Source organism: Urocampus carinirostris, chromosome 9, assembly GCF_059441175.1.
Source record: "Urocampus carinirostris isolate Australia breed hairy pipefish chromosome 9, RoL_Ucar_1.0, whole genome shotgun sequence".
Taxonomy (NCBI): Eukaryota; Metazoa; Chordata; class Actinopteri; order Syngnathiformes; family Syngnathidae; genus Urocampus; species Urocampus carinirostris.
The window spans coordinates 18,570,774-18,595,377 of record NC_142357.1 but is presented as its reverse complement, the minus strand read 5'-3'; the positions used below and the strand labels follow the sequence as shown (position 1 = coordinate 18,595,377).

Genomic DNA, 24,604 nt, shown 5'->3' with positions numbered 1-24,604 from the left:
TTCAAAAATGCTCCCCCGAAAAAAAAAAAAAACTTTTTTAAAAAAATTATTTTATTTATTTATTTATTTATTTATTTATTTGTTTATTTATTTTTTGACCCGCGAAGCTCTGAACCCGCGAACGTGGAACTGCGAAGTAGCGAGGTCCCACTGTATTTGGTGAACTATAAATAGTCATTGTGGAAAGTTCTTTATTTTTTTAATGCAGATTATTTAAAAAAACAATTGTCACATTGTCAACATAGGATTGATGCATTTTTTTCAACCCATATAGAGCACTAAATGAATCGTGTCTTCGATGAGTCTATTGAGATAGTTTAAACAAAAGTACATTTTAACTTTACTAAAATACATTTCAAATTTAGAGTCATTTTTTTACGAAACCGAACTTTTATCAGTGTTTTGCTGCACAAATACAAAACATTAAAATAACATTTGCTACCTATGCTCACAAATAAACACACATTGACTTACCCCTGTGTGCGTTTGTAAAGGTTTAATCCAAAGTCATATACACAATATGGACAGTCATTCAAAAACGTGTTAAATATGACCACAAGATGTCATATGGTTCGCAAACGTGAACAGGCAAAAGCCTTCCTAAATCGACCGTCGCAAAAAACTGAATTCCTGCATGCTACTAAATAGTCCAATTCAGCTGAGAAGAGGACCGATAGGCCTTTAACAGTTGCGGACACTTCCTCGATCTTGCGCGTCAGTGGAGAAGTGAAAACGGTATGACTGTCTTCTTTGTGCAGACATTGGATAAACGGGCACTATTTGCTGCGGTGGCGGGAAGAAGGGGAACCAAGAAACGACGTCAGTGACCAAAAGATGGGCAGGGCTGGCTCGAGAGCCTCGGGCTGGTTGGCCACGAGCTGCTGTTGGCTTCCTAAGGTCTAATTATGTGCTGAGGGGGGACCTCCCAGACATAACAAGCCAGCTGGGTATTGGGCGCTGCAACATTTCACTTTGCAGTGAGTCAAGCTGGCGCAAAAATGATGATGTGATCCAAGACCAGACGAAGATTATTTTAAAAATTGCAGAGGACATGTCCAGTGGGGCACACAGAAGGGAAAGGACACTCCCAACATCTGCAACACATTCCCTATGTGATAATGGACCCATTATTCCCAACAGTCCAGGAGACTTCATTGCATAACAACTATAACAGCCACCGTCATTGTCATCCAATTCTTGCAGGCCATTCAAGTTTTGCTATTATAATGCAATTTACAAGCACTAATGCAGTCAGGTTTTTCCCTATATTTGTTAAGTTAATTATCTCTAGTGGTCTAGTGACTAAACAGTATTGGCTAAGGCTAAGCCGTCCTCATCTTTGATGCCAGGTCCTTAGCTTGGCCTGCTAGGACCTTAACTTGGCCGCTTGGCCTTTTGATTTTTGCATTCCGGAGATGGAATAAGAGCTTGCTCTGTCCACTCCACGCATCGGCCCGGTATTGCAGTACCTCCGGGAACGGTGCATTCGCAATGATCGCAGCAAGGCTTTAGGGCTAGGACCTTAGCTTGGCCTTTTGGCTGAGAGTAAGTGTCCCGGCTCTTAGGCTTTGTAGCGTATTATGAACTGACCGAAAACGGATAATGGATAATGAATAACGAAGATAGAACAATAACCCTTAAAAACCCCCATCCTATGTAAAAGTAGAAGATATCCCAGCACCTCAGCAATTTAAAATGGAACAATGGAATATACTGTAACAGGGTTTTTTTAATGAGGTGCCTGCGGGCACCAGGGTCACCCCTAAGGTCAGCTTAAGTGCCTGTGGACCTGTTTTAAAAATAGCTCACTAATGCTGGGTCATTGTGATTTTGTAGAAGAAAAAAAATTGTGGTTGTGAGTCTATTGAACCCTATTTCCAATAATTAAACTGGTGATAACATATTGATAATATAGTAACATCATAGTATTAACATGATAAGTTGTTCTTTAGGAAATACATATCAAACTGGGTGCCCTTTACGCTAATAGCAAAAAAATTATCTCACAGCTTTAAAAAAGGTTGGAGACCCATAGTATATCCAGAAAAAGCCTATATTTCTGCGTTTCAATATACCATCTTTTTAGAACTGTACAGCACACCAGGTTAAATAGCACAAAATAGTCTTAGTAAAATATTTTTCATGTATACATTGCACTGGACTACAAATGAAATAAGAACTTGTATCTAACTTATATGTAGATATTAAATAACAATTTACATAAATATACAGGTAGGAGCCTTGCTTGGCGGACGCTGCTATCAGTGTGTGAGTGTGTGTGTGTGTGTGTGTGTGTGTGTGTGTGTGTGTGTGTGTGTGTGGATGGGTAAGTGTGAAACACATTGTAAAGTGCTTAGGGAAGTCTGAAGTGATTGAAAAAAGCTATATAAAATGTAAACCGTCTATCATTTGCCATTTACATGTGAAGGTAAAATGACACATGTGCTGCCCATCTGGTGTGACTTGACCATAGCTGGTCCAGTGGAGTTAGTAGGTGCATGCAATGGAGAGAGGCACTAGTGGATTCAAATTAAGACTGATTCTAATGCTTGTGAGATTAGTCATGCCCTTAGAAGATTTCCTTGCTTTAATTGTTTCATTATTTTTTCTAAAGCCCCGGTCGTCGATTGGATCTCATTTCTGTATTTCTTGATCATTAAAGTTTTTCATTTTCATCATGCAGAGGTTTTTGAGTAAAGTTTGAAGTGCATTGAAAATAACTTTGAAGATCCTGGTTAAAGCATAATCATAATTCATGTATTATTGTTAGTTTTAAGAGGATAGTGTGTATTTTATGTCTACTAGATTTTGTTGATTTGTATAGTGCAACTGAAAACGAGTGCTAAAAAGCACAAATAAAAATGCAAACTAAACCAAAACCTTTTTCTTCTGATTTTTTGCCCAGCCTTTCCTTTCGCCAGATTTTTGTTTTATTGGGGTACCCATAGCAGCATGATAGTGGACAAGTCAGTCAGCGTCCTCTAAGTGAGGCTCACACCAGGTAAAATGAATGCAGATTTCTCCACCTAAAAGCACTTTAACAAAACATATTTTCTAATTGAATAATTTATTTCAAATCAGGAAGATTTTCACCATTAGTGGAAGCTAAATAATACAGACTGTCCTGCTGAAAAAAAGTTAAATAATTAGCCATATAAGCTACACAATTAGTTATCGAAAGTTTACTGAAGTAACTAATTGGTTTATTTCTTAACTTCCTGAAATACTGGACGCCGTTTATGTTGCTCTCTTCAACTCCACATAGACAGTACTGTATATTGAGGAAATCTGACACGAAGCAGGCTCAGCAGAGAACAACATTGACCCATCAAGCGTTTCGACTAGTTTATCAATTACTAGGACTAGTTGGTAACAATGCTAAAGATCATGCAAAACAAAAAACACAAACTTACCTCCACTTTCAAGGACGAGCATCCCCGAAGAAACTCTCGAATGTTGCTTAAGCACTCGGCTTCGGTTCGCGGATCGGGGCAGCACTAAGCACAAACACACGGGATAGGAAAAAATCAGCAAGTTTGAACCCGCAACATTTTCCTCAAACCTGCCAAATTATACCTTTAGATCTTCAAGAACAATTCAAAGTGACCAAAAGAATGAGAGTTAAGAGAAATAAGCTGTCAAACCCGTGTCCTCTTCGTTGAAACATAGCCATTAATGACATTTACATGAAGCTAGCGCTGAGATGTAAACATCCGTTTTTAGCAAGTTTCAAAATAAAATATAGAAGGTGCGTCGTTCTTTTTTTGAAAGTCAACAAGTCGCATTCAAAAATCACGTAGCGAAGGAAATTAAAAAATAAATAGCTACCACGACATGTTATAGCAAAACAGTCAGTGCAAAAAAAATATTCCAGACGTGGAAAAGTGTATCATTTTAATAAATGCAATTGACAAGATTATCTACACGCAGTCACACGCCATATGCTACTTTACAGTTCAAATTATTTTTGTCAATATTAAAAACTCTAAACAGTTAAGCTTCAGATATACCGGCATTAATTTTGCAAACTTCCCGTTTGGCTCTATTTTGTTGTTTATCGCCAACTTTGCGTAACAAGAGCTCGGCCCAATCGGAAGTAGTGATCGAAATTCCATCTCTTTTTGGTGAATCGGCTTTTTGGGCCCAGCTCACTAAAAGAGCCGCCTCTTTCGGCTCCCAAACGGTTCTTCAGATTTTTTTTTTGTATAATGCTATTATATATTACCAATAATAATGAAACCTTATAAGCAAGGTTAGTTTTGGAAATATGTTATGCTACAGAATTATAAAACCCTCCAATGTATCAATATAAAGTAAACTTTTACCCAATTAAAAATTCAAAATTGTTTATAATGAGCAAACAACAACAATATGACGTCAATCATATTGATCATTCACAAGCAACTTCGATGGAAAGAATGAGTGGGAAGGGGGGGGAAGGGGGAACGATTAAAAATGATAGAGATCAAAAGAAGATGGAGAGGGCAGTCAAAAGAGAAGCGCGTGCGAGAAAAAGAAAAAGAGCGGGCTCTCGTCGATCACTTAAAAGAGTTAGCTCAGTAAGCCTTTCGTTTACGAACGACCCATCACTACTGGGAAGAACCTTCAAGGAGGAAGTGACGACGCCTTTCTGCAGACTTATCAACTTTAATATGTTATCGTTTCATGTTTAAAATACCCCTTGACCTCAAATTAAAATCAGGGTGTATATATTTGTTCGTTATTAATTACATTTAGCAGAAAGAATGTGCTTCCAGTTTTTTTTCGCATTGGAGCATACAAGAGCTCTAGATAATGAGGAACACTATCAAACTTATTTCTTCGCAATTACACAACAACAATTGCCTTTTCATGTATTTTTCTATGTATTGTCGACGTCATTCAAAGCAAAAATAAAAGCAGTTGCAACTATGAAAATGGGCGGCCTGTGTGCCTATGCTCGTTTCACACCCCTCCCTTCTTGTTAAGTACTATCAGACAACTTTACGATATGTAAACTTTTCTTGACTTTTCTACCTTGGTGGTAAAAGCAGGCACCAGCCTCTCGACCAGCTTGCAGAGTACCACACCATCCTTAAGCGAGGTTTTCAAGAATTCCTCCGGGTCGGCGATGTTCTTCTTGGGCGAACCGAGCACTCCCAGGGATATCAACCACGTTACGGTCTGCTCCTCGGGGTTCATGGCGCATTCAGGCGGGCATCGCCTCAGTGGCGGTCAACCCTCCAACTCCAGTGCTCTTTTTAGCTGCGGTGTGCGGTGCAGCTCGCCGCCCCTTACTTCTGCTTGAAGTTTGGCAAAAGGAGTCAGATAGGTGGGGGTGGGGGACCGGCTTTGCTACTACATGCTAAAAGCGATGATCACCCCTGCTGGTAAGCAGACACCTTAACAATCGACTGAGTCTGCAGTAGGAAACACATTGCCAAGCGCAGTACCGCTTGCCTGCCTAATCGATGCTACCAATCTATGCCAGCCCTCATAAAATACGTTTAAAAAATAGTCATACCAATGAAAATTATTACTACTGTAAATGGCAAAGATTAAGTAATTGAAATTGTCTTTGCAATGACATTTTGCTTGAAATAAATCAGCTTAAGTCAGTCAGTGGTAGGCAGTGAGGGCCTGCAAGGCCTTCTCTGCTGGCGTCAGAAATGTCTGAATCACTTGATGTTACCCTTTGTTGGGAATTAAATATTAAAATGTATCGTTTACCAAATTGTTTGAATTAGTTATCTGACTCCATTAACCAAACACAACCTACATTCACCCAATAATTTCCGCACTCGTTTCTTGATGGAAAAGATGAACAAGCGCGCCAACATTTTCACATGGGGGCAGATTTAATTTATTTAACAATTTAAATGAACTCCATCGAAAAAGGCCGAATTAGTCGAATTTGTGTCGCTCGAGTCTCTGTCAAGCTTCCTCTGAAGTTCTCCAGCCTTCTTCTCTCAGCCCACGTCTTTCCGCAAGATGGTGTGCGGGCTCCTCCCATGGGTGTGCAAACAAAGCCCCCTGGGCTCCACCATCTCGGAGAAGAGCGCCGCAACGTCTGGACCAACCAAAACAACGGAGGGTCTTTCCTGCATCTGGATGCGCTGATTGTCTTATCAGTCTTACGTCCCGTTCCCGCCACACCTGTAAACAATATTTCCTACCAGGGTGCCCTGAACTTTCACTGCTCATTGAACTTAAGCCTTCATTGCACTCAATGAATGTAACTTGTATTCAATCGTATAAAATACTTTATAGTCAAATATATAAAATCCTTCATCTTTCAAAGCCTAAACAGTGGAAGCTGGAGGCGAAACAATACCCCGCGCGAGGCAACATACTGAAGAAACCAAGCTTCTGTTGTCTCTGCTAGTTCAGTGTTAAAATGTCAGGTTGTGTGTCAGAATCGGGAAAAATGTAAGTGCTCGTAAATGGAAGTTTTACAGGACCCACAAGTAATTCCTGTTAAATGGTATGAAGTGTGAGCTGCAAACCTGAATATTTTTTACGAGTGCCAAAGTCCAATCTTTTCGCTTTGAGGCATCCGCAAGTCTCCTCTTTTTCTTTGATCAGGAGTCAAGTCATATTTATTTGTGTAGCCCTTAATCACAAAGAGTCTCAAAGGACTACACGGACCACAGATTATTGCAAACCACAGACTATTATTACACCATCCTCTGACCTAAAACCTACATGAGGGCAAGGAAAAACTCAAAATCCTCAACATGAGGAAAATGAAGAAACCTTGAGAAGGGACCGCACATGAGGTAATCCTCCTTCCTGGATGACCAAGCTGCAATGGATGTTGTAAATCACAAATAATACACAGATATTGCCAACAGGAAATATAGGTCATTAATATGCTATAGAATAGAAGTGTGTTTTAAGCCTAGATTTAAACAGTTCCCCTGAAGTTGCAGATCAAAACCTCAGGGGGCAGAGCATTCCACAACACCGGGTCCCGAATGGAGAACGCTCTCAAACATGCGGGTCTCTTCTTGGCTCTTGGGATCACTTATAGACCAGCATTTTTAGAGCGAAGTCCCCGGATCAGAACATAGTGGGGAATTAAATCTGAAGTGAGTTTATGCAGTGTGAATCACATTGCAAAGTGCTTTGCGAGGTCTTCATTGACTTGAAAAGCGCTATACAAATGCAGACCATTTACCATTTTGTATACCAACTAAACCTTAAAATCACATCTTGAGCTAACAGTGAGTGTCGGCTGGGATCCTGTAAATCTTCCAATTTACCGTCACCAACTTTTTCTATCAGATTCTGGCACACAAACACACCACACGACCACATTTTAACACTCAACTAGCAGAAAAGAAAGCTTGGTTTCTTTGGTGTTTCGACCAGCGTGGCGATTTTCCCTCCGGTCTTAGCCCCGCCCACCAGATATATCACACGGTTTACAAATGAAAGGGTCTATACATATTTTAAAAATCCAAAGTGTCTATAAGTTTCCTTTCATTGCTTCTTGAGCTTTCATATTAAAAAAAAATAACGAATCACATTTTAGCCATAATTATGTTAGGCTCAGAAACGTACCCGGACGCCGTCAGGTCAATATTTTCAGGCCCTGGCCCATGCAATCAGTCCTAGAGCAAGCAGTTGGTGCAGCCAATGAGATTTCGAGTTGGCATCTGAGAACAAGCCCGCAGGCTTTGAGCAACGTCACCGGTTTCACAAACTGACTGGTAGATTACAGCCTGCTCGCCACTAAGCCAAAGTGTTAGCGCAGACAGCCATTAAACAAAGAAATACAGTACAGATGTATTGATTAGCTAAAAGTTGGACAATTTCAAAGTGAGCAAGCCCAACCCGATTCGATTTTCGGCCAGTTGAGGCTTGAATATCAATCTTGTTCTGGTCTGAACAAGCTTCTTTCTTGCTGCCTTTTTTATTATCATCAACCCATCATAGTTATGGGGTGAATCAATTATCCTTTTTAATAATTCAATGACTTGCTTTTATGGCAACATCACATGACCTTAATAATTATCAAAACGATGATTTGGTTTCAGTCAGGCCTTTTAGAGCAGATGCATATCTTAGGTCCACCCACACAACGCATAAGCAAATTAAGACTGAGACAATTACTCAGGACAATGGGAAAATGTAAATTTAATGCGAATTGGTTGTCCGATGAGGGCGGCACAGTTCTGAGGACATGGGTTCAAAACCTGTGTGGAGTTTGCATGTTCTCCCTGTGCTTGCGTGGGTTTCCTCCCACATTCCAAAAACAGGTGTATTAGGTTAATTGGCCAGTCCAAATTATCCCTAGGTGTGAATGAGTGAGTTGTCTCTGTGTGCCCTGCAACTGGCTGGCAACCAGATCAGGGTGTCTCCTGCCCACTGCCTGAAGATAGCGGGGATCAGCTCCGGCAAACCCACGACCGTACTGAGAATACGCGGTGCAGATAATTGATGGTTGTCTAATTAACCTTTTTTTGTCACGGCTAAAAGCTGGATTTTTGCATATCTCACAGTTCTGATCCCCGTCAGTTGCAATGAACAGATTATAGTACCGTATCTGGGTTTGGCCATGGACATTACTGATCATTTTATGTCTAGCCCTTAAACACAAAAATGTCTCAATAGACTGCACAGGATTACAATTACACCATCGCCTGATTATAACTGGTGTGAAATGACAGACGTTAACATATATTTACAGGGCTTTATCGCCATGTAGAACATTTTCTCCAAGGCAAATGCCTGCGACACCTTGAAAAATGGTCTCCAACCAAATTTTGGATCACAAACTCACCAGTTGAGAAACACTGGTTAAGACTAGCAGTAGAAGGGTTAAGAAATACTAATGTAACACTGCTAAAAGCACTGTCTCCAAATTCATGCACTCCTGCGTGTCTGCTATTGGACTCCACCATAACTCCCATCATTGTGGCCATCATGATGTCCTGCTTTTAGGGTCGGTTCTTCAAATTTTACATAGAGAAATAATCTTGCGTTAGGTCATGTGAGGCAGGTGGGTTGAACCCTTTTCTTTTCAGTCATAGGTCTTCAGAGGTTTTGCGACTTTTTGGACCAAAGCAAATTCAGAGAAACGTTGTGAACGTATATGGTCACAGGTGAAATATTTTAATGCTCGCTTTGCAGTTACTACCACCACTCTATTGGGATCCGACAGCTAGCATGACTGCTGCCATCGAATCAAAGGCTCACACAAGAAAGAGGAAGTGATTCTTGATGCATCAGTATTTTTGAAAACACAAATATTAAGACCTTTCATTTCATTTGAAAACTTAAAAAAATACAATTTTATTTAACCCAAGAAGCGATTCAATTCAGATTCACCTTTACTAAGAGAAGTATGAAAACAAATGAGAAATTTGTCCTGGGGTGGTAGAAATTACAATATTACTGTAACACCAAACAGATTAATTAGTAACAGCAGGAATAAATAGAGAACCTTTTTATATAGTGCTCTAGCACCAAACAAACTAGTAATGATGGTAACCAGTATTTAGGTTAATATTAGTTTTGCATAATATGCATGTAATCTTCACACCAGTTAGGTGCAGTAGCATACCGAAAGTGATCATTTTGAGTCAACTAATATTAAATGCTAATATTACAACACTAATCTGCAGTATGAGCATCAGGCCTGTAATTTCTAAAACATCTAGGCAGGTACTACCTCATAAACTAAATGGGCTTGGAATTTGTGTACGTTCAGGCAACATATCAAGTAAAATCTTCATATTCAAATTAGTCGATTGCCAGTATTCCAGGTATGCAACGCCAGGCTAAATCACCATAAATCGGACTATGGTCTTTGACCTGGAGTACTCAGATTGAAATGGTTTGGTAAGTTATTCCATTTTCTGATTAAATATGCACATATAACCAATTGTCCAACTGCCTGGGGCACATTCATTACTCTGTGAAAATAGAGTTCTTTTATTTGGTATGCTTTTTGCCCTCAATATAGCTAACTAACATGCTAAATGGAAGTTGGTTGGAACCCTTAACCACTAGGGTCGTAGCCACACCATTTCCTGTGGTGTGTCTTGGGAAAGTACAACTTGGTGGTGCCATTCCTTTTCACAAAATATATAAAAAAAAAAAAGAAGCCTCCCAAGGATTCGTTGACTTCTCATTTTATTCTGTCCCCACAGTGAAACTCTATTCGCAGTATTGGTCCACACTTCTTGTATTTAACGCACAAGCACACCTTGTTAATTCATAACGCAGAGTAATGAAACAAGTGCGGTAAATTGATTGTAAAATTAAATAATCTTTAAATGTCGAAAGTTAAATAAGGAAACGTCTATAAGCATTTTGATTTGCAATTATCAAATTGCATTCAAAACCTATTCATATGGGGTTGCTGGTTTGTTACTACATGTATTAATTTGTAGGAATTATACAGATTGGTCCCAAAATTACACAGATTCCATCAAAAAAATTTACGCACTATTAACAAGTCATACCTGTTGTGCATGCTGCTTTCCCGGTTCACTTAGCATTTTGGACACACACACACAGGTTTGGAGATGGTAATGGTGAAACACAGGCTTGATACGCAAAATGATCCATTTGAAACTGTATTTTGTGTAGTAATTAACACTCACTTTATTTAGTCAATTATGCCGGGGTGTGAATTTTATTAACAACCAACATTATGAATAAAGAACCATCCTCTTCTCTTTCCGGATCTGTTCATCGGCCGTCTCCGGTGGCAGCTGCTAGAGGACTAAAAAGAATAAATAACATCAATACAACTATGCACCATTACAGACTAAACAAACATTTATCGGTTTTGCTACCTGTACAAACTGGAAGGCGGTCGACTTTGGTCTACTGGTCCAAAAAGCCATAGACAGAGTGGTGATGTACAGACTTTTGTCTGAAAGATTGTTTACCCTGCAACAAAACAACTAAATTAGCACTTGCCTTTCCTGACTTTTGTATTTATGAAACTTAAAAAAAATGTCAAATTCTTTGTCCCTCTGCTATTCCTTAGAGAAATTACTTAAAGTTGGTTGGCTGCAAGGTTCAGTTCCAGAGGTCTCTTGTTTCAGAAAGAGGTTGAGACCGACAATATTGTAGTTTTAGTTTGACAAAAAATCCTTAACACATGAGGTATTTCAATTTTGCTTACTTAGGTTGGGCATTATGATTTGGCGTGTACTTGTGTGCCAAGATCTCCATGAGAGGGGTTCAGCTGGCAACAATTATATATTGCTACACTTCCGTTGAAGGCAAGGGGCAGGAAGTTTTGACTTGCCTTTGAGCTCATTTCACTTACGAGACATTTTACAATTAAGGTGCGTTCAAGTTGTCTTCTTTTTTGATTGTCCTTTGATGTTCTACTGTCTTGAATGATGACTGTAATACAGGAACAATCAAAGGCATTTACAGATGTAACACAAAGAGGTTTGCTTTGCTTACCAGCAGTTGACTATGGGTTCTTGTAGGATAGGCGCTTGCATTTGGTTGTTCTTGCCTTTGGTTTTGTCGTACCATGTCACCAAAAGGTTCTAGGATGATGGGTCCATTTTCCAAGGAACTACATTGGAACATTTTGACAGTGACATTTGCCTAACAAACACAGCTAGTGATCTCTGGTCCAGAGCAGACTTGTCAAGTTTATACAGAACTTGCTTTGAGAGATGTTTTTTTTTATATCCAGGCTTTGATCTTGTTGGCATACGGATGCTCAGTGGCCAGGGTAGTTAGTACTTTTTATTGAGAATTGGAAAGCCAAACATACGGCATTGTAGATTCCACCAGTACTTCAACAAAAAAAACAAAAAAGAAAAAACATTTTGTCACGTTGAATGTTACATAACCTTTTTTTTTTTAAAAAAGGAACACATGGAATAATTGAATTTAAAAAAAAATGAATCAAGGTACATTTTAAAGCTAAAACTTAATCCACAGATTTAAACATGGTGGCATTTTTTGTAGCAAGATCTGTCCCAAAACGCTTTGTATGCTTCACAAAGACTAATATGTCTACTTAGATATTTGCATGTCCATGTTAGTATCTGTTGCGTGGCATTCCTCTTTCTGGTCGACCGCCTCCACGACCACCACGAGGCCCTCCACGGTTTGAGCCATATGAATCTCGAGGAGGATATCCTCTCTCGCCAGGGGGGGCAGCCCTGTCCTGCCTACCCATGCGCTCGCTGCGGGGAGATGGATACGGATCATTCCTTCCGCCATAACTGTCACGCCCGCCATAGCCATCCCGGGAACTGCCACCATAGTCGTCATAACGACCGCCTCCACTGCCCCCACCAAAGGATGGTGGGGGGCCCCGCGAGGGTGGGGCGCTGCGAGAGTTACCTGCAGGGTCAACGGGTTAGGTAATTGGTAAGATACAATTGACAGTTTTTTCTTGCAGGTCTTGGTTCCCTTGTTAACCACTATGCTGAGTCTGTCATGAACTTGTTGAGCACATTTCTGTATTTATATGTGCTATATTTTTGTTGTCACTGCTAAACTGAACAAAGTTGCAGGCATTCAGGTGAATTAAGGTCCACCCACAGAGCACTTAATTTGTTTAAACATGCCAGCGATTTTCTGAGGCCACTTCTTTTTAAAGGTCCAAGTTGTCAATGATGGCTTGTTGGTTTTTGCGATGGAAACTCCTTGAGGAAGTTTTGGGTTGTGAAATATATTCTTTTCGGGTCTTCAAGGACTTTTCCTGGCTCCTTAGGGTAGTCAACTCTGGTCATTACAAAACTTGTAGGGCACATTTATCTTTCAAGGAATATAGTGGTCATGGCAATTGAGGCTTAAGATGCCATTTTTTGATCAACCAATGTTACCTTGTTGGCATTAGCCAACTATTTGAATCTATTGGGATTATTGTTGTTGCTTTTTCTTGAAAATAAAGATGTGTTATCTATTTGGCTCCTCTTCATGTCACAGTTGCTTTGACCTATGCCTGTATAAAATAAATCTTACCGTAACCATCAAACGAATCTCTATATGATCCACCCCCTCTGCTGGGACGGTCCATGTAGCTTCTGGAATCTCGCCCACCACCATAGTCATCACGGTCACTGCAACAAGCACGAACATTTTACATGTAATAATTAGAAATACCACAATTAACCTATTCTTTGAACTCATACTGATGGATAAACCCTGAATAAATTACAACTATGTGTAAAATAGGGCTACAATGTTTGGTCTACATTGTCAGCAAAAATCCATAATAGAAATAGTCAACAATGGGATTGTCAACTATTGTAGCCCAACACATTTTTAAGAGTTGGGCATCTCTACAGCAATACAATCTCTGCTGTGTTGCTCCTGTACAGTAGTCCTTATCTTAAGCAGTGACATACAGAGATGACAACGTCAACATGAAATACCAGGTGAATTTGGTATAGCAAAACTTGGGATGTTTAGAAGCATTTTAGCCTGGATATGCCAAATAAAGATTACCAAATTTTCATGACTTTAAAGAGTACCTAAAAGCCTTTATTTTTTTCAAATGCTGACCATGCGCCTTATAATACAGTGAGAATATTGAGTCGCAAGGTCTCGCAACTAAGGCAAGCAGCCGCCGAATAGATTTTCCCTCGTAGGTGAAGTAGTCCGCGGTGTATGTGGGAATATACACTGGCATTTCATTTCCTAACCAATGTTTCAATCATCATTTGAATCGGTCACTATTGGCCAAAGTTATTGAAAAGTAAAGGAGGCGAGTCCTTTTAAGCATTTACAGGCTCGCATAGGCTAAAGTGGGACAAAACAAAGCCTGTAATTGGCTGAAAAATATGTCAATCACATGTGTGGTTGCTCTACGGCCAGGAGAAATATTTTACTACTGTAGTCAGTATTTGTAAACAGGAAATATGGGGCTAAACAGACAGCTAGCAACGTACAACAGTGCAGATGTTTCTCGGCTGAATTTTCTCTTTTGTTTGTCGGCAATATTGCGTGTTTTGGGAGTGTGAAAATATTTTACACGGTTGTATTTACTACACTCAGATGTAAGAGGACCATGGTTGCGCAATATTAAACATGATGGCTGTAAGACGACTGGTGGGCTACCCAGTTTTATATTTATCCAGTATCTTATTTCAGACTGATCTTGGTGTTTCTGTGATGAGTACTTTTAAATTCAATTCAACCTCGTGTTTACTGTCATATGCACAGTAAAGAACCACGTTTCCCCGCACAATGAAATTCTTACTTTGCTGTCCACACAGTTGCCAGGGAAAAAGATGGAAATTAAGAAATGGTTGGCATTTCTGGAATCCCAAGAGTTTAACCTTCCTAATATGTGGAATGATGCATTTGAGTGATTGGTGACGTTATACAGACACCGTGTCCGAGACACATATTTGCTTCTTTGCGAGCAGTCAGAATGTTAACGAGTTAATAGTTTGATTGAACAATCTGACGGTTTTGTTGATGTTCCCACTGTAGTGCCTTATAGTCCAGTGTACCGTATTTATGGAAAATGTAGGACAAAAAAATGCGCCTTAAAGTTGTGAAAATACGGTACTTACAACGTAACGAGCGGATTATTATAGGACATCCAATGAGGTAGATGTGATTTTAAGCGTTATCGTGTCTTTTGTTGTAAAAACCTCACACGGTTGGATTTACCCACCCACCTGCGCATTAACGGAAGGGCAACAAGAGCCCGCATATTAGACAACAATCTTTGCTACAAAGCACAAAATAAACACTTTTTAAAGGACCCACTGTAACAATCAATTAAAATTGTGTAAATTGTTACTGTAGTGGAAAAAAGTTAAAAGACTACCAAAGTTCCCTATAAATATGAAACACAATCTAATCCTAATAAATGCTTACTTGTAACCCCTTGACATCGACCCATAGTCATCTCTGGAATTGGAGTATTCGCGGTATGAATAATCCCTGGGTGGAGGTCCATAGTCCCTGGAATCTCGTGAATTATAATCTCGATTGGAGTAGCTGTCAAAAGAGATTGAGTGCAATCAATCTTTTAACGTTCATTTGAGGCAATTAAAAAAAAAATTCCACACACTTTAAATTGCAACATGTAATGCAAATTAAGACCAAAAAAAAGCATAGGTGTTAAAAATTAAAACTACGGACACATAATTAAATGCCTTCTACCTATCTTTTGAGTTATAATGGTCATCTCTGGGTGATGGATAGTCATCTCTCCTGGACATCATGGAATCTCTGCGAGGAGGCGGGCCATAGGAGTCTCTGTCCCTTGACATGTGGGCTGAAGAACAGTCATGACATGAATATTTTCTCTATAAAATACAATTAGAACAAAACTTTAAAGGATCCATGACCAATTTATCAAATATTCAGAGAACTTCAATAAAATATCTTTAAAATATAATAATAATAAATGTTTATTGAAGGTATTGTTGGATACATTAATCAAGACATGACACAAAAAGAAAAACTGATGCTGAGAGTGAGCATGGCCAAATATGGTCACCTTACGCCCCCTCTCCTAAGGAAATTTGACAGATCTGTTTCTGCCAACCTTTGCTTAAAAGTTTGCACCGTATTTGCACTAATAACCCGGTCAGGCAAAAAATTCCAAATTTTTGGAATCCTGAAAGAAATAAAGTTTTCATGCAAGTTGCTGGTAGGTCTAGGCACCCGTAACTTACATCTGTGACCACGTAAACCATCAACACGACAGAACTCAAAAAATTGATCAAAAGGCACATCGATCATTCCATGCAGTACTTTGAACACAAAAATTAAATCAAATCGAATTCTACGGAGCTCCAAAAAGTACAAGTTCAATCTTTGAAGTCTTTCCGGATATGACAAGCTGTGCATGGTGTGCAAGGTATCCGCTTCGTATAGCGTCGTTGAACTCCTTCCAGTAGGTTAATGTCCTTAAGTAAGGGTTCCACACAACGCTGTTATATTCTAACCCGGGTCTAACATAAACGCAAAACATTCGAACTAAGAATGCTGGGTTCCTGTTGTAAAAGTTTCTGTAAATGTTTGATGCTATATTATTGGCTTTGTTGGTAATTTTGGTGATATGCGTGAAACTTTAAGTTTGAAGTAAAAGTGACACCCAGATCCTTATGTTCAGTAACAACATACAAATCATGATTATTAATGTTATACAGCGGAACAGAACCATATAAAAACGACTGTGCTAAGCATTTAGGAGATGACAATTGCAGTTGTCACTTTTCGGACCAAAGAAAAACGGATTTAATGTCATTTTGGAGAGAATCAATTGTTCCTGTCACCTGGGTTTTTGGTAAGAAAGCCGACAGTTTAGCATCATCGGCAAAAATTGAGATGTCACTACTTTGAATGGCCTCAGGTAGGTCGTTCACAAAAAACAGAAATAATCATGGTCCTAGTACTGAGCCCTGCGGTACCCCACTACAAACTTCCGACCACGCTGAAAGAACATTATCAATTTTTACGCCTTGTTTGCGATTTGACAAATATGCTGTTATCCATTCAAGCAGTTTCCCCCTAATACCATAGCATTTCAGTTTTTGTAAAAGCTTGTTATGAGACACTTTATCAAAAGCCTTGCAAAAGTCTAAGTAAACAACATGACCAGCCATATTGTGAACAAAAAACATACTGGTAATATTATTCAAGTGAGCTATTAAGTTATTCATGGTAGAATGTCCGGACCTAAACCCATGTTGTCTAAACATTAAAAGATTGTGCTCCTGTATAAATTTCCATATGGCATCTGAGATAATTTTCTCAAACACTATACAGACGCAGCTAGTCAAGCTAACTGGTCTATAGTTGGCTGCACTTGTCGTGCTCCCCCCTTTAAAAATCGGTATCACAATAGGACTAAGCCAGTCCTCAGGCAGCTGTGAATCCTCAAACGATCTAGAGAACAGGAAAAATAATGGTTCACATAAAAAGTCAGCTAGCTTTTTAAGCAAGAAATTTGGAATTTTGTCAGGGCCGGCTGAAAATTTGCTGGGAAGTTTGATCAAGTATCTATGAATTAACTCATTTGAAAGTTCCACAGAATTTAGAACGGCTGAAGTTCTGCTGGGAAAGTCGGGTGAAACCCCATTGTCACGACCAAAAACACTGGCATACTGATCATTTAATATACGGACATTGTCAGCATTATCTGTAGCAACGGTACCGTCAGATGCCTTCAGGTTGGGAATAGATGCCCTAGAAATTAGTTTACGGTTTATGTATGGAAAGAATTTACGAGTATTATTAGCCTCTAAAACTTTATTTTCCTCAGCCACCTTTTCCCGCCTGATGGCCCTCCGCAGTTCGCTTGAAGCATCTTGATAACTTTTCAAGTATGCCAACTGATCACGTTTATAAAGCTTATGAATAAACTGCTTTCGCCTATGCAATTCAGCTATATGACGGTTGACGCGAGGTGTTACAGCAACTGAGGGTACGTTTACAGATATCAAAGTGTAAACAACGGATTTAAATATTGCCCACATTTCTTCAATATTCCCACAATTATCAAATAAGAGGTACCAGTTGACACTAGACAGAAAGTATCTCATTCCATGTAGATCAGTCTTTAAAATTTATGTAGTTCTGAGCAGCGGTATCTTTCTTAAGAGCCAGGTTAAGTTGAAAAGTAACAGAATTGTGATCACTGGTAGAGAAACTCGGCCCAACGTCAATGTTTTTAATCAGATATCTGTCAGTGGAAAACACAAGGTCTAATACGTTGGACCCAGGGGTCATCAGTAATTGATTTTTGGAAAAAAAAAAATATATATTTAAGTGCGAAAAAATTAATGTTAACTTTTTCACGGCAAGGCCAAATAATGGGTATTTATTGGATTTCTAGCCATTAATTGGTAATTTAATGGTATACTAGCCGGTGACGACAGGAAATTTTCTATCGATCCAGGATTGGATGACTCCTGCTTCTTTGCATCACTTTCTTTCTTCAAGTGCTGACTTTTAATGTGGCTTTCCAAATTGCTCCAACCGGTGTTGCGCCGTTGGATGCGCTCGGCGCCACATGAGCAGCGCCATTTGCCGTTGACAACATCAATCTGCGTGAAGTACTCTCTAACCATTTTTTCCTTCGGTCTCATAACCGTGCGAAGATTACAATCAATACAGCGTAGTAGTAGTGGTGTACAACGTGTGCGTATGTGCATCCACGACGTATGTGCTTGAGGCAAAACGTGAGCCAATCAACAAGCCCGATTTTGTCCCGACCAATAAAAAGCTGCTTTGCAACCACACTACGTACGTACAGCTACCGTGTTTCCCCGAATATAAGGCCGGCCTTACTTCAAAATCATTGTCAAAAATTGAGGTTTTGAAATGAAAATATGTGCAAAAGTAATAAATTTTTGCTAAAAATTTCTTAGAAAAGCATTGCCGTTGTTAAATAACGTTGATATCTACGGTTTTCATAGGTAATATGAGCCCGAATATTTTCGCAATTAATGGGTCGCAATAATTGATAATTATTTAAATTTTGCAATAAATGGATTTATGAGTTTAAGCAACCATTCCATTAATTGTTCGCAATTAATGGCATTAATTTTTCACCAATCATTTATTGCTGACCCCTGGTTGGACCCCCTGGTTGGTTTACCGACATGCTGAAAGAAACCTGCATGTGTAACCAAGTTTTTGAACATTGAAGTTAGATTTGTATCAGAATTTTGAAGAAAACTGTGGCGAAGGTCAGGAAAGTTAAAATCACCCATAAGTACAATTTGCAATTTAGTATCAAAAATAGAATTCAGATGTTCGAACATAGCGACGTTGGCCTGAAAAGAGTTCAGAGCAGAGCGATATACAAGCACTATTCTCAGCGTCACCCCAGAAATAAGAATATCACATCTCAATAACTCAATTCTGTCGAATTGATAATTAGCGACAGAAAACAGTTATACCACGAGAAACCATGAGCAAAACTCCTCCATGTTGGGCATTTTTACGGTCAGTTCTAATGGACTGATATTTCTCTATAGTTGGCCCTGTGTCACCAGCGGAGTACCAAGTTTCTGTAATTGCCAAAATATCAGGGGTGTAGAAAATTGATGTACGAGACCAAGTCATCTGCCTTAGAAGTCAAACATTGGGCATTAATGAGATGAATCAAGGGGCTGTTCAATAAAGGCGAAGGCGACCTTAGGCATTTCCCGGCTTGACAATAATTTTCCCGTCCTGTATAATAATGTTTACTTCACCTTCGTCCCGACGGCGCCTAAGTTCGTCCTGTAGTTCCCTGTCGCGTTCCCTTTCTTTTGGTGTCATATCTGGACGAACAAATCCAGAAGACAACGTCGGGAAGGTACTTTTCACCCGATTGAATCCACGAAAAAACGCCAGCCTTGATCTTGAATTCCGGAATCGAATCTTCACAATCCTGGGTTTACCATCATTCCTCAGCCTTCCATCACGAAAAACTTCCAGAATGTCCTGTTTCTCTACTCCCGGGACTGCGTCGGCGACTTCCTGAAAGAGCTGGGAATCTTGGACAGCTTCCCCATTTTCTCTATTTGTCTTTGCTCCAAGCACCACGAGATTATGCTTCCTAGCCTCCTTTGCTAGCATTTCCTCCATTAGGCTAGTCGACATTCTACCAACTTCTGGCATCATCTGCGTCATGCTCTCTCGGACCAAAGGTGGTACCATGGCCTTCACGGTTTCATGGACAGTGGAGACCATATCAGCAGAGTTCAGGGCACCGCACGGCCCAGACGACCCGGATAGAGGCACCGGAGTGCTATCCACGTAGGTGAACACCGTTCCAGAGCTACTCAGAGAGGCGCAAGAATCCTTATCATCAGCGGATAAGCCGGGGACGCAGGACTTGCAGATGTAAGTAGCTTGCTTGTCTTGTATCGCGAGGCTTAGGTCCAGAACTGACAGTCCAGAGCACTCATAGTGAACATAGTGTTTGCAGTGACTGCACTGGATCATTGCTCCATGGTCTACGGCACCGCAAAAACATGGTTTAGAAACTGCCTTTCTAGGCGCCATATCAAATAAATCAAAAACTCAGTTCAATTATTGAGTAAAACAAAAAAAAAACTTCGACTCGACTTCAGAATACGGCATTTCGGACCCGCCGCATTTTCACGCCTATATATCAATACTATCTTCAGAGAATGCAAGACAAAACCTACGGCGATCCATTGGACCAGAAGGGGCAGGTCTTTTAGGTGGTGGGCCTCCATTACGCATGGGAGGTCCTCTCTTCATTGGTGGGGGTCCTCTGGACGACATTCCCTTATAGTAGGGTTCATCATCATCGTCGTCGTCGTAGTAGTCTGCAAGGACAACAGAAAACAAAAAAAGGTTGAAAATATAATGAGCAATTCCATTTGAACAAATTTGTAGTTAATACCGCATTTAATTTATTGCATTTAAATTAATTTGGGTATTATTGATGTATCTACATGCACAATTATATTTATTGTCTCATCTCATCTCATAAGCCGTACCGCTTATCCTCATTAGGGTCGCGGGGGTGGGCGGGGTCTGGAGCCCATCCCAGCCATCTTCGGGCAGTGGGCAGGGGACACCCTGAACCGGTTGCCAGCCAATCGCAGGGCACACGGGGACAGACAACTCATTCGCTCATTCACACCTAGGGACAATTTGGTCCGGCCAATTCACCTGAAATGCATGTTTTTGGAATGTGGGAGGAAACCGGAGTGCCCGGAGGAAACCCACGCAAGCACGGGGAGAACATACAAACTCCGCACAGAAAGTCTGGAGCTGGATTTGAACCCACGACATGAACTGTGCCGCACAAGCGCTAACCACTGGGCCGCCGTGCTGCCATAATTTACCTTTTCAATGTATTGTAAAATTAATGTCACGTAAAATGTTTTTTTCATAAAAACTAACAACCATTTTGTCTTACAATATGCACCAGTAGTAATAATTTGGTAAAGATTTACATTATTAAACGAATTACACGAATTACTGCGCCGCCGTGCTATATATATATATTTATTGTTTTTGATGCAAATGAGGTGTATTTAAGGAATCCCCTTTTTGGGTTCCACTGTAACCGTTTGGAGTGAAAGAGTGAAAATCTGCCCCCCACACTCCCTACATCCACTGCTTTGACAAACCGTACGGTGGGGAAGGTGTAATACTATTTACCTCTTGATGGGCCCCTCATGCCACCTCCCCGGGATCCACGGATGCCTCTGGGCGGACCACGGCTGCGAGAGTAGGGGTTTGGGGGTCCTCGTCTGCCTCCAGAGTCATAATTTGGCTTGGTAGCTTGCTCTACTTTAATGTTTTTGCCATCAAGAGACTGTAAGAAAAAAGTGAGCACCCCTTTCAACAGTTGGTTTGAATAATTACCAGACTCTACTCTTATATTTGACAACACATACCTTTCCGTTCATCTCACGTGCCGCTTCCTTGGCATCACCTGGATTACTGTACGTCACAAATGCAAATCCCCGCGACTTATTTGTTTCACGATCTTTCATCAGAAGCACTGTAAATAAAATAAAATAGACTTAATTCAGATTGATGGTGATGCTTCTGTGATGTCAAAATTATGAAATATATTTAATTTCAGGAGTTTAACATTTATGTGTGCCATTCAAGCAGGGATCAGTATGGAGATTTTCATTTTCAGCTGAAATAGCCAGGGTCCAGTGCGGAGCCCGGTGGGGGGCTCAGGGGGGCGATGCCCCCCTGAAGCCAACAGCATTTATCTTATTTGCTATGTGAAAATTGCACTAGAATGAATTAAATCCAACAAAACAGAAACCATGTAATATATATATATATATATATATATTTAAAAAAATAATAATATATTGACATTAAAAGCATTTGTAATATTGAGCATGATCATGATGATACAAAATAATTTATTTTAATCGTGTTTATAACAAATGGGTTAATTTTGTTTATCCTGTTCTAAATATAGTATAAACACAAAAGATAAAACCATTTCATAAATAAATAGATTTATAAATACCTCAGATTGGGATTTTCTGTCACACAGGGGAACCAGTGGTTGACTGCTGCTAGTATTTGAAGTGGAAGGATTTGGAACGGCCAATAATGTTGAACCGGTGGTGATACTGTTAGTTTCACTGCCGATTTTAAATGCGGATCCGAGTGCATAATTTGATCGCCGGCAAGCTATTTTTGCTTTGTGCTTGTTCATTTTAGCATGTTCGATCAGTGCCACACAACCTCGCGTACCATAATTGATCAGATCGACACAACTTCCTCGATCTTTGCGCCGATTTTAACGTTTACTGTGACAGTCTTCTCCAGCCATGACCACTTAAATTTATTCTTGATTCCTTTATCAATCTCGGAGACAAAAGCCTCGTCTTCTTTTCTTAGTATTTTCATATTTACTTTTTCAAACACTCATTTCACCGTTTGAAAAGACCGGAAGGAGCGCCATGTTTGAGAAAGCCATTGCTCTGAACAAAAGCTCCGCTGATTGGTTATCAGCGAACCAATGGTAGGAGTCGATCTGTTTATTAGCGAAACCACGTTGTGTGACGAAACAGTCATGTATCATACCTCACACCCCCCCCAAAATATTTTTTCATCGAATTTAGACGATTTACGGAAGTGACCTTTGGGGTTCAAAAACAGCGGAAATCCGCGGATCCGCGGAAAATTCTGATCCCTGCATTCAAGTCAAGACACAGCATTGGCTCCACTATAAAAGAAAACCCTAAAATAGTGGTAGGCTTGAGGTCAATACAATTTGCACAGCATGAAAAGACTAATCTGACCACAAGGAAGCCAAATGGTACGGATTTATCAGAGGAGAATGTGTATTTGCCGTTTTGGGGCAATCCATGCAAATTAACGCCAAGTAACGAATAACCTAGATAACCACTGTAACCAAATATGAATTGGATAGCTCAAGTTAATTGAAACATTTTAAGTAGGGTTAAGTGTGTGCCTGGACGCATAGCTTGATTTTAAATTATATAGTCTATACATAAAAAAAACGTAAATAGTATTTCTTCCATACCATGATCAATTCTTCCATATTTTCCGAAGTAGCTCTCTAGGGCCTTCTCGGTGGTCTCTGTATTCAGGCCGCCGATAAACAGCTTTCCTGGTCGGTCTGCTTCCGTCATACTGGACAAAAATCAACCTTTGAGAACAAAAACGTCAAAGGGGTACTAAACAACGAAGTTCTTGAACACACTTGGAAAAGTTCATGGACCATAAAAATAATAAATGACCCACCTTGGCTGTGTTTTGAAAAGCAAAATGGCGGAAACTGGCCCTGGCTCGGCGTGTCTTCACTTCACGACGGAATCAAAGCAGGCGACTGTTAAGGTCAACAACAATAAGTTAATCACTGAACATATTGCATGTGAGAAAATTGTATCAGTTTAGATAATAAAGTTGCTAAAAGAAATACCAAAGGAACGAAATGCGCCACAGAAACAAAGAGACGAGAGTGCTTTTCAAGAGGCGTGCTCAAGCTCCACCCTTTCTTCTTCTTCTTCGGGGGCTTCTTTACGTTTGAATTGGAATTGTAGAGTTGCAAGCAGTGACTGGGCGCGATATCGTCTTCTAGCGCACTGGAATGCGAAATTGTTGCAAGGCAGGTAAAGCTTTCAATTAAACGCGGGCCACGTGTGAGTGTTGTTGAAACTATCTATCTATGGACCCTAGTCATATTCCTCAAGAGGGGTGATCGACAGCAAAATAAAAACGTACACAAAAACGTAAAGGGAAAAAGTTGCAAAACCCACACTCAGACACACTTGACCATGGTCAGCCTAAATGCTCATACAATTTAAGCACCTCGGCACCGAAGTTGATCATGCTTTCATGAAACGGGACACAAGAATGCTGCCATGTCACTCGGGTCAGGGTGACAAAAACACTCTTCTGTTTAACAGCAGGGCCCGGTGTTATACCGAGAAATGCATCCCTGACGAGATTTGCATCCCCTAGCTACAATAACCACTTTAACCTCGTTTTAGCTCACTTTTATATCACTTTTCGGGAATGTAATTGCGAACATATGACCAAAACCACCTCGTCTTGCATTTGTTGGCAATATAATACAACTTGAACCATTCCGTCTTTGTATTTGTTGTGAATGTAATCGGACGCTAATGCACACCGTATATAAATCACTTTTGAGAACTGTTATGCACTCTACCATAAAGCTTATGATGCTGAAATAAGCTTAATGGTAGAGTGCATAACAATTTTAATACGAGTGATTTGAGTAGAAAAAGGCAAAATAAACCTGTTACATGCTCAAAAGTGATTTATATACAGTGTGCATTACCGTTCGAATACATTCACAACAAATACAAAGACGCAATGCTTTAAGTTGTATTACATTCCCAACAAAGCAAGACGAAGTGGTTTTGGTTATATGTTCGCCATTACATTCCCAAAAAGTGATATAAAAGTGAGCTAAAACGAGGTAAAAGTGGTTATAGTAGCTAGGGGGTGCATTTCTCGGCATAACACCGGCAGCTTTCACTGGTTTACCCCTGCCGCATCATACGGGTACCCTGCCCATCCCTTAGAACACGTCTAAACATTGCACAATCCTTTCACAACACCTCTGCACTCATTCCTATCACCAACATGAGCGCTAGCTTCCACTATTTTTAGACCTCTTTCCTGCAGTGCACTCAGAACACCATCTATCCACTGGGTT

The 24,604-nt window shown here is 40.1% G+C and overlaps 2 protein-coding genes and 1 pseudogene across 4 annotated transcripts in view; 1 reads left to right on the top strand and 2 right to left on the bottom strand.

Moving 5' to 3' along the window:
- arhgef6 (Rac/Cdc42 guanine nucleotide exchange factor 6) overlaps positions 1-5,338 on the bottom strand; it is a 28,483-nt gene extending 23,145 nt beyond the window's left edge. For both annotated transcript variants that reach the window (XM_088344758.1, XM_088344760.1), the window contains exons 1-2: positions 5,017-5,338; positions 3,414-3,497 (exon numbers count right to left, since the gene is read on the bottom strand). In XM_088344758.1, the coding sequence (XP_088200884.1) occupies positions 3,414-3,497; positions 5,017-5,181 (249 nt within the window). In that variant the 5' untranslated portion in view covers positions 5,182-5,338. The remainder of the gene's footprint in view (positions 1-3,413; positions 3,498-5,016) is intronic.
- Positions 1,375-1,491, top strand: LOC148359491 (U2 spliceosomal RNA; annotated as a pseudogene).
- Positions 5,339-11,691: 6,353 nt separating the features above from the next.
- Positions 11,692-23,497, bottom strand: rbmx (RNA binding motif protein X-linked). 2 transcript variants are annotated; one of them, XM_088344765.1, is made up of 10 exons: positions 23,339-23,497; positions 23,161-23,245; positions 22,940-23,065; positions 21,315-21,421; positions 21,076-21,232; positions 20,088-20,231; positions 15,097-15,211; positions 14,809-14,931; positions 12,940-13,037; positions 11,692-12,315 (listed from the first exon to the last, which is right to left on the bottom strand). In XM_088344765.1, exons 3-10 carry the CDS (start codon positions 23,046-23,048, stop codon positions 12,008-12,010), a joined length of 1,161 nt encoding a protein of 386 aa, XP_088200891.1. In that variant the 5' UTR covers positions 23,049-23,065; positions 23,161-23,245; positions 23,339-23,497; the 3' UTR covers positions 11,692-12,007. The 2 variants fall into 2 exon arrangements, with proteins under 2 accessions (XP_088200891.1, XP_088200892.1); XM_088344766.1 differs by having other exon boundaries at positions 22,940-23,049.
- Positions 23,498-24,604: the final 1,107 nt, after the last annotated feature.